We start from the raw sequence: 15,000 nt of genomic DNA on the forward strand, positions 1-15,000 counted from the left end.
GGCACGAGGGAGCGCGAAACTTATGTTCCAAATCCCTTTCTGAAGAGGACAAAAGTAGTAGTAATTGTAGTAGTGGTAGTAGTTGTTGTTGTTGTAGTTGCTGTAGTTGTAGTTGTTGAAGTAGTAGTAGTAGTAGTAGTAGTAGTAGTAGTAGTAGTAGTAGTAGTAGTAGTAGTAGTAGTAGTAGTAGTAGTAGTAGTAGTAGTAGTAGTAGTAGTAGTAGTAGTAGTAGTAGTAGTAGTAGTAGTAGTAGTAGTAGTAGTAGTAGTACTGTTAGTGGTAAAAGTAGTAGAGCAGCACCACCACAACCACCATGATCACCTCTTATCAGCAATCCATCTTCCTCATTAACACTAACGCGAAGGAAGACACAAACACACACCACTGAGTACAAGAACGAGGCGGCGTGGAGGTTACGGGCAGTGCGTCGACGGGAATTTTTCCAGTTTCATGGGCCACTTTTCGGCAGCACACACAGGGCCGTGGTGTCCCCGTTGGGAGGAACGTTGAGCCCCTACAGTGTTCCCCGGGCTCACGGTACTCCCTTACGTGACATGCGCTAAACAACTATGACGGTGGCATTTCTACTTTCGTGTGTGTGTGTGTGTGTGTGTGTGTGGGAGAGGGGCGGTGGAGGAGGTGGAAGAGGTTTATATAGCAGAAGTGGAAGGAGGATTTTGAAGCAGACTTTTTTTTCTCAGTTGTACAAGTATGTTTTTGTGATGAAGTGGAAGGAAGGGTCTTGAAGTGGATTAGTAGGTTGGAAAGTCTAAGGATGTTTTGTGAGGAATTTGGAAAGGTTGAAATGGAACGTGGATTTTTTATGATGGATGGAAGCATTTTATTTAAGCTTTTATTTTAAGGAGATTGTTTGTTGTAGTAGCGGAGGGAAGGCATCCTCTCCTCCTCCTCCACCTTTAACATTGAGTATGAGTTATCTTAGGAGGTGGCGATGGAAGTGTTACCTCTGGAAATATAAGTGGAATGAGTTGTCACTGATACCTGATTATCTGCCTGTCATCTTTTCAAATCCGTCCTCATTCCTCGTTATTTCAAGCTTCATTCATAAGGGAAAGCAGGTTAAGTGTGAGGGCGAGTTTTAGTAAGAATTTTGTTAATGTTTGTAGAATAGTTTGTAATGGGTGTTGCTTGGAGCGCTATTCGCAAACTTTGCAACAAAACTCGTTTGCAAAAGGTTTCATCTAGTTTTCCGAAGCAATGTTCAGCCACACGTGAGCGATTCATCGTGGTCCACCCGCTCGCCTCCTCAGTTAATCATTGCCGGGTACAAAACGAATTGGAACTTTTCTTTGATTCAAAACAGCGATCAAAACACGATGAGGTCACAATGTTTCTTGTTGAGGATGTAACAGCATTGCTTTGTTTGTTGTAGATAATCTTACTGGTACTACAGTAATGCTGCTGCTGATGATGATGAAAATGATGATGCTGTTTTTGCTGCTGATGCTGCTGATGCTGCTGTTTCATCGGTCTCTTACAGTTTTAGTGGAATCGCAATAGAACAATAGTGGAGTAGTTTGCTGGTCCTTTAAAGAAAAAAAACAACCTCCGAAAGGGGGTTTTCAATTTGCTTTTTTGACGTGGCGTTGACAGCTACAGCTAAAGCTGGTTTTATTAAATTTGATACTTGCCATATACCTATATATATATATATATATATATATATATATATATATATATATATATATATATATATATATATATATATATATATATATATATATATATATGTGTGTGTGTGTGTGTGTGTGTGTGTGTGTGTGTTTCACTGTTTGATCTGCTGCAGTCTCTGACGAGACAGCCAGACGTTATCCTACGGAACGAGCTCAGAGCTCATTATTTCCGATCTTCGGATAGGCCTGAGACCAGGCACACACCACACACCGGGACAACAAGGTCACAACTCCTCGATTTACATCCCGTACCTACTCACTGCTAGGTGAACAGGGGCTACACGTGAAAGGAGACACACCCAAATATCTCCACCCGGCCGGGGAATCGAACCCCGGTCCTCTGGCTTGTGAAGCCAGCGCTCTAACCACTGAGCTATCGGGGTGTGTGTGTGTGTGTGTGTGTGTGTGACCTTAATTTCATTAACAATTTTATTGCAGTAACTGGTGTTTGAGTTTCAATGCTTGCAAAATAGTAATAGTACATTTGTCATCCTTAGGAGAACAGTATTAATTCTTGTTCCACTCATATATTCACTGTGCACAGTGGCTTTAGTCATTAAACGTGTGGATCTGAGGGCGTCACTGTACTGTCAGTCTGCTGAAATAGATTAATTTGCTGGTATAGTTTGCTTAAGAACAGAAGCAAAAGTTTTTCGATCGACATTTTTACTTTCTCCCACTTGCTTCCCTGGTGAGTAATGTCACTCCCTGGAAGATATACTACATAAGAGCTGCACTTTAGAGAAGGAAGACGTTTCACTTAAGTTGTGAAGTGTACGTGAACGTGGGTGTGATGTACGCTACTATCTCGTGCGTCCCTTAAAGGTGACTGCCGAGATAAGGTCGATAAAGGCGTGTGATGGGAAGCTTATGCTGGCTTTTGGTGCCTCAATGAACAATGGTTATTAAGAGAACGACTCATGACGGCGGCAACAGTGCACGTTGTCCTTGGCACAGTAATTTGTTTCATTGGCGGCAACTGTCTTGGTGCGGCTCATTAATGACAAGTAAGTGGCAAAGTTGTCCCCGTAGGGCAAGGCTGCTGTGGGCATATCGGCGTTGAGTGAAGCAGTGCACGCTGTGGCGGGACGAGGACTGCAGCGTGGAAACATGACGTTGGTGGGTGTGTAGTGACCTGTTGGTGAGAGGGCGGCGGCGTGAGCAGTTTCAGTCTCGCACAGCGGCAGCGTGCGGTGGTCTTGGTTATATATACAAAGGCTGGTGTACACTATTAGCCTGTACAGGGCCGGTGGTGTACAGTAGGGGGAGGTGGTGGCGTGCGTGTGCGTGTGTGCGTGGTCAGGAGTGGTGGTAAGGAGGGCGGGAGGAGGGAGGGGGCAGCCAGACTCGGCTCGGCGCGGGGGAGCCACTCGGGCTGGTGCCTCCGTCGCGTCCGCCCGCTGTCCCGCGTGTGTGTGTGTATGTGTGTGTGTGTTGTGCCGCCGCCCGCACGCCCTCTCGCACGCCCACGACGCCCACCACAGCCACCACCGCTGTTGGGCGGGGGAAAGGTGGCTCACTGATGGAGACCAGACTGGCTCCCTCTATAGGTGTGCCAGTAGTTGAAGAGAGTGCAGCAGCAGCAGCAGCAGCAGAAGTAGCAGTAGCAGCAGCAACAGCGGCAGCGAAAGCAGCAGCAGCAGCAGCAACAGCAGTAGCAGCAGTAGTAGCGGCAGCGGTAGCGGCGGCGGCAGCACCAAGCAAGCTATCAGCGAGTGCTAGTGTGTTGTAGCAGTGGCAGGTGCTGATGTAGCCCTGGGCTACCAGTGACGCCCTTCAGAGGCCCAGTGTTGACACCGTGCAATGTGTGTTGCCCTCGTGTGCCCCGCCCACCATGGCCCACCGCCCGTCCCTCGCCAGTCCGCCCACAGTCCGCCCACCTCACGCCCGCCAGTGTCCCGGTGAGCCGGCCCCAGTGTCGTGCCCCCACGGGTATTCGAGGGTGTGAGGCGGGGAGGAGGCAGGCAGGCCCCGGGGTGTGAGTGTAAGGGCAGGGGCGGGGAGAGCCAGCCCCGGGGTGATGGGTTAGTGGGCCCCGCGGGTGTGTGAGAGGGGCCGGTGATCTACTGCAGCTGCCGGCCGCCGCCACCACCACCAAGCCGCCCGGCAGCCATGTCCATGTCCTTCTTCACGTTCCCCGTGCCTCGCTTCTTATTTCGGGGCTCCGGCGACGCCCGAGACGACAAGGCACATCAGCAGAGCCGTCAAAAAGAATCCAAGTCCAACAAATCCTACGAGAGCTCCGATCACCAGCAGCAGCTCTCAGGGTAGGTTGGTTCCTGCACGGCACACCAGCAGCCCAAACACACACACTGTCACACAGGCAAACCACGCAGCTGTCACCTTGTCACGAGTCACTTTCCACTTGGCACTGAGGAGGTGACTCGCTGGTGGCATCCATCATTCCAACCGAGGGAAAGCCGCGGCCGACACTCTTAAAACCGCTACTCTCGGGACGTGATCATGAGCTGAGGCTTGACGTGCAGGGAGGCCATCGTTGTTCAGGGGTTTGGAAATCATCCACATCATTATCAGGGTCACCACAACACTGGTGAGGGGCACGAGTGTCACGGCTCAGGTGGTTCACAACTGTCACCAAGACTCACTCTCACACCATTCAGTGTTGCTTGGCTTCCCGGAAACCATCACAGTCGTTGCGTACTGAGTTACAATGGCTGATTTTGGCAGTCATCCATCCTTTCCTCCGCCCACATCATCCATTTTACTCTGGCTCATAGGTTTCTCCAGTTCTCAGTCACTTTCGTATCGTTGTGGGCGGCGAGATCAATAGCCCTATGTGGCACAACCACACGCCCACGTGACAGGCTAAGCCCTGGCACAACATGTCACTAACAACTTCCTCAATGTTAAGTACCGGAAAGCACCGTCTTAATACATCACCTCAATGACCTGTGAACTTTTCCTTTCTTGTCTCTTTTGTTGCCATATAAGTCAGGTTCCTCATCACAGTCCAGACGATGACGTCTTATAATAAAGAATATATATATATATATATATATATATATATATATATATATATATATATATATATATATATATATATATATATATATATATATATATAAAGTTAAAGAATCCCTTGTCCCTGGCCTCGGGGCGGGAGACCCACTATGGCCCTTCTTCTCAGAGTCTCGACAACCGTGTACAGAGCTCCTTTTCTCGCCTGGCTCCCCTGGGGGCGTGCCGGGGGCCTCCTAGGAGCTGAGGACTGAGTGATGTTTCACGCAAGAGTTCAGAGTGCCCTTTACCGAAAACAAATTTCCTGTTATATATTTTTTTTTTCTTTTTGCTTTGTAAAACTTTTTATCTCATAAAATAACGAGACACAATCGAAAATCGTTACAAACTCCATCCACAACTGAAGAAATCGAAATGTATAAACAAACTGAAACATAAAGAGGCAACTTGAAGTGCAGTCCACTCATAGATTGGTGGGGAAGCTTTGGGCTGTGTTAATACTTAGATAATATTGTGGATATACATATTTCGTCATTTTTACTTCCGCCCGCACCATCATTTCCTTGGCTCGTGGAGAGTGGCAGCTGGATGAATCCAGTTCAGGATATAGAAAAGGACCAGAATATTAGTGATGCAGTATTACCTCTCTCTCTCTCTCTCTCTCTCTCTCTCTCTCTCTCTCTCTCTCTCTCTCTCTCTCTCTCTCTCTCTCTCTCTCTCTCTCTCTCTCTCTCTCTCTCTCTCTCTCTCTCTCTCTCTCTCTCTCTCTCCCAAGCTAGTCTTCCTAAAACTCTTGGACACTGCACCTGTAAAGACGGTCTGGCCAGGCTCGCTCCGGCCTTCCTTCCTCCCTCCCTCGCCCTGGTGGTGCAGTGGAGCAAGTACTAGGAATAGTAATGTTGCACACCCACCGAGCGTTAAAGGTTGAAGGTTAAACAAGAAGCAGAGGGAGACTTGTGCTTGTTGCTTATCTGCGGTAAATTAGACACCTCGCAAGTTCAGACGCTTTTCTTTATTGTTGATCACACATGAACACAGGATCGAGTTAGGTTTATCTAGGGATGTCAAGTGTTTGTGATGCCTTTTGTCAAGCTCTTCTTAGAACGTCGACTTCATTTGTATTTTCCTCACGTACTTCCTCTTGTGCCTCCTCTTGTAGTTAGTGTCCTGCTGCCCCTAGCATTACGAGTACTCAGGGTGACAGGGCAGGGCAGGGCAGGGCAGAGCAGGGAGTGAGGGGCGGAGAGGGAGCCAAAATAGTCTCGCAGATAAATGATAGTTGGGATGATGGTCAGGATATTTCTGTCCGAACTCCAGGCGTGCATGTGAGGGGGAGGGAAGTGTGTTGTTGCTGCATGCTGCGTGTATGTGTGTGTGTGTGTGTGTGTGTGTGTGTGTGTGTGTGTGTGTGTGTGTCTGTAGTGGAGTTGATGCACTTCCTTACTTTCCTCTCCATTAACAGTGAAAGTTATAAATAAAAACAGCAATGTGTCAACTTGTAAGTATTTGGGTAAAGAAGTTTTCCATCGTGATTGGGAAGCCTGTTCGTGTTTCCTTCAAGGGCCAAACTAACACAGGCGACAGACACAAGCACGCCAAGTTGAGGCCACTTCCTCGGCTGCGCTTGGCCGTCCTTTCCACCTGATTGCCAAAGTATTTCTACTCCAGCAATCTGCTTAAGAGGCGATGGAAGGTTACCCAAACTCTACTGATGGAAGTTTCTGGATTTTTTTCCCTTCAAATTATTATTTTGTTGTTCAAGTTTACGAAATCTTCTTGGAGTCCGTAATGTCGCTGCAGCATGAAATAGTGCAACACTTTGTATTTCTCACAATAATATTACCCGCCGCCATAATCCAATAAACTTTAAAGGGTCTAATAACATGCTTGGTTGGCTTGATATTGAGGCATCAAAGGTTTTCTGCTCAGGTATCCGACTCACTCTCTGCTGCTGACTTTGTCGTCCATCGGAAAGATACGCAGAGCAGATTTTGATTATGCACAAAGACTCGTGAGGGAGTGACACTCATTGGAAAAGTGAATGAGAGGAGTATCTGAATGTTAGTAGTGTGAGGCATTAAAAGTAAGCATAGTGTGTGGGGTTGGGAATTGGAAGGACATATTCGTAGTATACAGCATTGGAAGTACATAGTATGTAGCATTGGAAGTACATAGTGTGTGGCATTGGAAGTACATAGTATGTAGCATTGGAAGTACATAGTGTTTGGCATTGGAAGTACATAATGTGTGGCATTGGAAGTACATAGTGTTTGGCATTGGAAGTACATAATGTGTGGCATTGGAAGTATATAGTGTTTGGCATTGGAAGTACATAGTGTGTGGCATTGGAAGTACATAGTGTTTGGCATTGGAAGTACATAGTGTGTGGCATTGGAAGTACATAGTGTGTGGCATTGGAAGTATATAGTGTTTGGCATTGGAAGTACATAGTGTGTGGCATTGGAAGTACATAGTGTTTAGCATTGGAAGTACATAGTGTGTGGCATTGGAAGTTGAAATTACATAATGTGTAGGATGGAAGTACATAGTATGTGTGGCAATGGAAGTTGGAAGTACATATTGTGTGTGATTGGCATGAAGGCTCCAGCATGGGTCTCATATTCATTTTTGCTCTGCCGGCCAGCCGTAGATTCTCATTAAAATGAAACACGGCTCTTGTGTCCTGCAGTGTATTTTAAACGGAAAACTTAAAGGTTGATTTAAAGACTGGCACAGAGATGAGGGGATTGGGTGGGGGTGGTTAGAGATGAGGAGGGCTGGGTGTGTGGGGAACCAGAAGTTGCTGCTTCTAATTGGATTATAGTACATCAATACCGAAACCTTTCAAGGGTACTCTTAATGAAGAAATTCATGAGTTATCTAATGACCTGAGGAGAGAAAACTATCACCACACCTCGGTAATATTTGTTGTGTGTGTGTGTGTGTGTGTGTGTGTGTGTGTGTGTGTGTGTGTTGTTAAAGCTGCAACACCGCGAGGATCGTAAAACTAATGGCAAAAAAGGCTGGTGCCGCCGTGAACCGTGAATCAAAACAGTGACAAATAATTTCAAACCAGTTTCAATCTTCATGAACTACTTTTTTCATGGAACGTTACGTAGAACGGAAATGTTCCCTGACCTTTACGTCACCCTTTGACTTTTGTTTTGGTAACACGCTGCGAGGTGTGACCCGCCCAGATGCCGCGTCCAACCCTGTTGAAGATCGGCGTGCCGCCAGCAGATGTATGTCGCCATTATCAAGCCGTCTTGACGGAGAGCGCAAAAAGAGACACATGAAAACATTACCGTCACTTCTTTCCTTGGCAAATGGTTAAAATGTTAGGCTTTTTGTCTTGCCTTATTTTGTATTATTTCTTTACTCGCACATTTTTCTTAGTGTGTATGTGAGTGGCTGGTTAGGGATGCTCCTCCCCTCCCTGCCGCCGCCTCTGGAGCGTGTCGGCGTCTGGCTGCTGCGGCGAGACACGTGCCCCGCCTGGCCAAGGGCGCCGCGACCCGCTGACCCGCCAAGCGCCTCCACTAATAGACACACACGCTGAGGCGCGTCCCACTCGCTCCACGATCTATCCAAAAAAATGAAATAATAATAATGGTAATAATAGTAATGCAGTTTAAAAGTGCTGAGTGGCGAAGACAAGCGTGTGGAAGTGCTTAGTAGGGCTTTCCGTGAGGCAGCAGGCGATGAGGAGCCGCTGTGTGAGATAGGCGACGCCGTGCCGTGACCTTAATAGCAATGAGGCTCACCATTCCCTGTGTAACACCGTGAGCCGTTAGGATGGCGCACCCTCCTCCATCATCACCAAGGTGTTTTCTTCCAACATCTTATTCATCTTTTTTTTTTCTATGATCATAAAAATTAGTGGCTATTTGGTGGTCTGAAATGCTTTTCTCTTACTTATATCCCTCTTGTTTCTTCATCACTTGCTTCCTCCTTCCATCCATTCATCCGTCCATCCATTCATTCATTCAGCCTCCCCGCCGCTGCTGTGTTAATAGTATTTCGTAATGGTAATGGTAACGCATGTTTTTGTTGTGATACCTGAACATTATTACACGGAGTTGTTGTTTTTTTATGCTAGAAATGTGTAGGATGGGGGACGTGGAGAGTGTATGTGGTGGGTGGGTGGGGGTGTGGAGGGTGTGGAGGGAGGAGGGATAAGGGAATACGTGTACCTAAATTAATGGTTTTAATTTATCACTCTTTATAATGCTATCTTAATTTCTCTGTCCTCGTGACAAATAAGGTTATTCACTTTGGTCTTGCATCCTTTACAATCCTGTCGCTGTTTTATGCTTCCCTCACCGCGCCCCTCAATGGAGTTTCGGTGGGGGATGGCGTCCCTAGAGCAGCGGATCCACGTCTCCTCCCTCAGGTCACCGCGGCACCTCAGTCACGCCCAGCCCGGATTACCCATAAGGCCGCGGCGGAAAGATTATTTATGACGCCTTGACCTTGAAGAAAACCTACGTGCTCTCTCTCTCTCTCTCTCTCTCTCTCTCTCTCTCTCTCTCTCTCTCTCTCTCTCTCTCTCTCTCTCTCTCTCTCTCGGGAAGATTCTGTGCAGGGACGTTCACTAATCAGGAGTCGGTATGAGGGAAATTCGAGTCTCCATTTGCTAAATCTTTGGGTCACGCTCGCCTGTCTCCTGTCTTCGTCTCGCAGGAAAGGGAGGAGAATCTGCGGCGTGAGTTAAAGGCCTATGTTCTGAAACGCTTTGTTCTCTCACCATCACTGATTTCCAAGGGCTCCAGTTGAAGATACTTGTGTTTTTTAAGAATAATTTTGTGGTTCTGGTGATAGATTGGCAAGATTTGTAGTTTATTAAAAGGAGAAGCTGTCTGAAAAATTCGGCTTTGTGGCCTTGGAAAATTGTCGTAGTGAGAAGGGAAGGTGTTTCTGAATATGAGTGAAGACAGCTCATCTTGTTTGTACTCTTTGATTCGCTCTGTGGTTTGAACAATTGTCATTAGCTCCTATGTTGTGTTGTTTTGTGTATGAGTAATATTCTCTCTCTCTCTCTCTCTCTCTCTCTCTCTCTCTCTCTCTCTCTCTCTCTCTCTCTCTCTCTCTCTCAATCTCAGCTTATTTAATTTCTTCTCACTTTTTTTCAATTTTAGATTTGTTTCACAATCTCTTCACGCCAAACCATTTCTCTCTCTCTCTCTCTCTCTCTCTCTCTCTCTCTCTCTCTCTCTCTCTCTCTCTCTCTCTCTCTCTCTCTCTCTCTCTCTCTCTCTCTCTCTCTCTCTCTCTCTCTCTCTCTCTCTCTCTCTCTCTCTCTCTCTCTCTCTCTCTCTCTCTCTCCTTTCCCAGGCAGTATAGTCTTAAGATTTATCCCCGCTGACAGTATTGAATAACCCGAGGGAGATCACGTTGCGCTCACTACATCTATACGAGTCACGTCTTCATACGACATCACACATCCAGTAGAATCCACACCACCGCAGTTTTTCACCCCACCTCGCCTCTCCTCGCCTCGCCTCACCTCAGCAGCGCCTTGGTAATATTGCTCACTCCCAAACACCTCTTCCTCTCCAATACACATCTTAAATATTTTATACGAACTTGAATATCCTCATCGCTTTACACCTTTATTGAATTTCGGGTGTTTCTGAGAGAGAGAGAGAGAGAGAGAGAGAGAGAGAGAGAGAGAGAGAGATGGAAATTACAAGAGAGGAACGAGAGGAAAGAAGAGAAAGAGCAGGATAAGAGAAAGGAAAGGAGAGGAGGAGGGGAGGATCAAGGGAAGGCAAGACCCAAACTAGCAATAACCAAGTGATAGGTGAGATGTGAACTATCCGCATATAATTACCGAAACTCACAACCCTATGGCAAATTAAGGACGAGAGATGAAGAGTCGAGGTGAAACGTGAGGCTGTTTGTGGAGTGTGGTGTGGCGAGATTGGAGGGCAGGGAGTGTGGTGAGGCTGGTGGCTAGGGTGGCGAGGCTGCACTGCATGGTGGAGGGCGGGAAGGGATCACGGGCTTACGGCACTAATCAGGATGGAGTCAGATTATAAAGAGAAAATTATGTCGACTTCTATTGTGGAAAATCAACTTAACCCAACGTTCGATCTGTGAGAGAAAGAGAAAGAGAGAGAGAGAGAGAGAGAGAGAGAGAGAGAGAGAGAGAGAGAGAGAGAGAGAGAGGGTAGTAATAATCCGCGCCCGATAGCAGAAGCTGACGGTGGAGGAGGCAAGGGATGATCAGCCGGCGTGCGAAAGGGAGTGAGTCGTGGGAAGGGAAGTCAATTGAGGGAGAGAAGCGTCGGGGGGCGGGAGGGAGGTGGAAGACTGTGAACATTGGCAGACGAAGTGGCGGCTGAAGATTGCCTTATTTTTCATGGTCCCGTGTTGAGGATTATCTTGAGGTATTTTGTGAAGGGACTGTGGTGGTGGTGGTGGTGGTGGTGGTAATAGTAATGGTGGTGATGGTGGTGGTAATAGTAGTGGTGGTGATGATGGTGGTGGTAATAGTAGTGGTGGTGGTTATAGTAGTGGTGATGATGGTGGTGGTAATAGTAATGGTAGTGATGGTGGTGGTGGTCGTGGTAATAGTAGTGGTGGTGATGGTGGTGGTAATAGTAATAGTAGTGGTGGTGGTTATAGTAAAGGTGGTGATGGTGGTGGTAATAGTAATGGTGGTGGTGGTGGTGGTGGTGGTGGTGGTGGTGAGCGGAAGCCAATGGTAGAAAATGTACACACAAAAAATGCTTCAGACCGACTGACTGCTCAGCTTGAATGTCGTGTGGCATGAGAGCACAGAGGCCATAACCGTAAGCAATTATAGAATGTAAACAACCATTAATTAGTTATTGTTGTTGTTAAGTTACAAATGCTTTTTTTAATTCCTAAAAAAAAAATATCTACGCACGTCCAGGTTATTTTCTCCTTACACTCGATATGAATACGTCAGTCTTCGTGATTACTTTCTCACCCTTTGTTACATTTGGTCAAGATGAAAGGTTATTAGTTTTCCGTTAGCGATCAGGTGGATGTGTGCTCTACCTCACTGACACTCACCTCCGAACACTGCGCCTCTCTTCTTCCGTACAGTAACTTTTCAATCCCGAGGTAAATTCATGAGTATTTAGTGAGTAATAATATATGTGTACCATTTGAATATTCGAAGTTGGAGTTTAAGTAAATGTTCTCCTTAAGAGTGAAGAGTGAAGTACGCTTAAGCAGGGCAGGAGGTGCGCGTGAAGGCTCCTTGTAGTACCTGTTCCATCGCCTCATTGTAGCCGCGCCACTTGTACCTTCTTTGTGTTATTGGACCATCAGATGACCCCTTTAATTATTGGCGTGTTAAAAAGACGTGAAGAGTGCCCGTCACGACCCACATCTTTGTCTACGATCCTAGAGAAACAATCGCCAGGTCGATAGCCCGTCTTCCTTCAAGTATACTCTCAATACCCTTCTCTCCTTCCTTCCTTCCTCTCCATCGCCAGGGCGACTCCTCTCCACTCTGCCCTACTTTCTGCCAGCCTCAGTTCACTCCACCCGGCTTTCCTTCCACGCTTCCCACATCCGTCACTCTCCTCACACCACCTGGATAACTCACGCTGTCTCATCACGTCTAACGTCTCACCTCTTCCCTTCCACTAAACATTAGTCTCGCGGCTTCTGGGTCACGCCACAGCCGCACCACTCTGCTGCCTCACACGTCCCCACACACGGTGGTGACATCTCGCTGCGCTCTAGAGGTACTTGTTACACAACACACTGGCTACACTTAACTACGTATCTTTACAAGTGTAGTATTCTCTGCTTTCTCATCGATTTACACTTTAGTGAGACTCTTCCAGACGAGACCTGACTGTTTTGTGTTTGTTCACCTATCTTCCTTATACCCGTGGCTACACTGTCTTTACCTCATGCACTGGGTTACATATATTCTTACAGTGTTTGTAGTCCACGTATTGATAGTATATGGTCACACACTAGGCTTCATCATGTGCCCTGCACATCGCCCTCATCTATGACAACACTTCCTTAGCCGGGGACCTGTTCACACACTCTGGCTACACCGCCTGTACATCAGCTTCTCCTTTATGAGTTCGGCAGGTCACCCCTACGCTCCTCGCCTCACCTCCTCGTCGCCTCCCCCTTTAAGTTATCGTGTCCTGAGAGCCGCTGTGTCCCCATCTCCTCTCATAACCCGTGATGTGGCAGCAAAGTGCTAAACATCAACCCTGTTAAGGACCAATTTTTGCAGTACTTAGTATACTTAATAGACCCGCGGGACATGGGTCTGATGGCTCTCTAATGGAAGCCTAAGTGTTGTGTGATATTATATATATATATATATATATATATATATATATATATATATATATATATATATATATATATATATATATATATATATATATATATATATATATTTTTTTTTTTTTTTTTTAGTCGACCGCTGGCAAACTACGTTATGGAGTCTGACATATTTGGTGACGCGGTGCTTGGAGAGGCGACGGAAGCCAGTTGTGATCGACTTTCTGAACTCTCCTTCGAGGGAAGTTTGAATGATAATATTAACATCGGTGATGCATATTGAATATAATGACAAATGTATCAAGATAAATTGAACAAATGCAAAAAAGAAAACACTTTACAAAATGAGCTCAAGAAAACTGTCGGCAACTCCCACCACAAGTCCCAGATTCAGGCAGAGAGGCAGACAGGCAGGCAGGCAGGCAGAGATGCAGGTAGGGATGCAGGCAAGCAGGCAGAGATGCAGGTAGGGAGGCAGTCAAGCAGGCAGAGATGCAGGTAGGGAGGCAGGCAGGCAGGCAGGAGCGTAAAAACGCATCATAACAAAGCAACAAGTGGAAGGAAGAAATGAAAAATTTTGCCTTGATCTGCCGCGTCCCCCACGCACTCGCCTCGCCTCCCGCAGGTGTGTTGTTGCGGAGGAGGTCTCGTCTTCTCCACATGACTCGCCTCTCTTCTCCCACTTTCATCCTCTTTCCCTTTTCTCCTCCCTACCATCCCAAGACCAGTAATTGCTCCTTTTGGTCCCCGTAGTCACTCTCCCGGCAAGTGAGACCCTAATTCTAGGAGGAGAAAAGGACGATGTTCTCTTACCGACTCGCTAATGCACGGGTTGCATGTGCTTCCTCCTTCCCTTCCTCGTGGTCGTTGTCGTCTTTCCCTGCTGTGCCCCGGGGAGCGAGAACCCGGCCCGCTGTGACGATGACGACCCCCGCGCAGGAGACGCACCGCCACTCCTCACTTATGTTACAAATTAAATTCTGTGCGTGGTGTGTTTACCTTTTGCATTAGACACGATCTGCATTTATCCTGAGCTCTTTTTACGGCAGGTGGAAGGAACTGTGTACTGGAAAGTGTAAAAACTCTCCCGGCCATGTAGATTAGGTCCAGCGGGGTCGTATATCAGAGATTTGTAAGGGGAGAAAAGAGCTGTTACCTGAGGGGCTGGGAGAGAGAGAGAGAGAGAGAGAGAGAGAGAGAGAGAGAGAGAGAGAGAGAGAGAGAGATGTTGCTTTTTATCTAATATATCTTCATGAACTCGTAGGTAATGATCAACACACGTTTTAATGACACACACACACACACACACACACACACACACACACACACACACACACACATACACACAGGAAGACCGGGCCGTCCTGCAGCCACCCAATGACCACCTATTTTACCGTCCCGACACTTTCCTCCTGGGGCCGCGTCACCTCCATAGGGGAAGAAAAAAACTGCACTTCCTCTTCCTTTTCCTCTTCCTCTTCCTCTTCCTCTTCTTCTTCCTCTTCCTCTTCCTCTTCTTCTTCCGCTGGCTCTTATTTCGCGCGGCGTTCTATTTCCCTTTGCATTATTTGTTTATTTATCTGTGTGTTTATTCATTCGCCTGCTTCCTGTGTCTATTTTTTTTTTCTTTTTTCTGTGTGTGTGTGTTTTCTTCTTCTCTTCTTTTTGTTTTCTCTTCTTCGAGGAGTAAAGTGTATCTGATGGACGAGTAAGCAAGATGGAGGAGGTGTTTACTTGTTTATCTTCTCTGTATTTGTTTAAGTACATGTAAATCGCTTCCTTCTCCCTTTCATGTTTCCCTCTTAAGACCTTCCAACTTTCTCCTCCTCCTTTTTCTCCCCTTATTCCTTCTCTTCCTTCTCCTTCTCCTTCTTCTCCTTCTCTTTTTCTTCCTCCTCCTCCTCCTCCTCCTCCTCTTACTTTTCCCCTTCTCTCTCCTCCATCTTCACCTCCAGCTCCTCCTCCACATATTCACTTTACAACTAATACCTACCATTACTTTCATTCTTCCTCTTCACCTTCTCCATCCTTCCCT

The 15,000-nt window shown here is 46.8% G+C and overlaps 1 protein-coding gene across 9 annotated transcripts in view; it reads left to right on the plus strand.

The window, feature by feature from the left end:
• The window catches only part of LOC123520337 (potassium voltage-gated channel protein Shaker-like), a 624,445-nt gene that overhangs the window by 485,814 nt on the left and 123,631 nt on the right, over positions 1-15,000 (plus strand). For 2 of the 9 annotated variants that reach the window (XR_006679236.1, XM_045282548.1), the window contains exon 1: positions 3,056-3,961. The exons of 5 other annotated variants lie outside the window; for them this stretch is intronic. Coding sequence is in view for 3 of the 4 variants with exons in the window: in XM_045282548.1 (XP_045138483.1) it covers positions 3,807-3,961 (155 nt within the window). In the remaining variant the exon portion in view is untranslated. Of the gene's footprint in view, positions 1-3,055; positions 3,962-15,000 lie in introns of those variants that run through there. 2 more of the 9 variants (XM_045282547.1, XM_045282546.1) reach the window with 2 other exon arrangements.

This window comes from Portunus trituberculatus, chromosome 46 (assembly GCF_017591435.1).
Source record: "Portunus trituberculatus isolate SZX2019 chromosome 46, ASM1759143v1, whole genome shotgun sequence".
NCBI lineage: Eukaryota > Metazoa > Arthropoda > Malacostraca > Decapoda > Portunidae > Portunus > Portunus trituberculatus.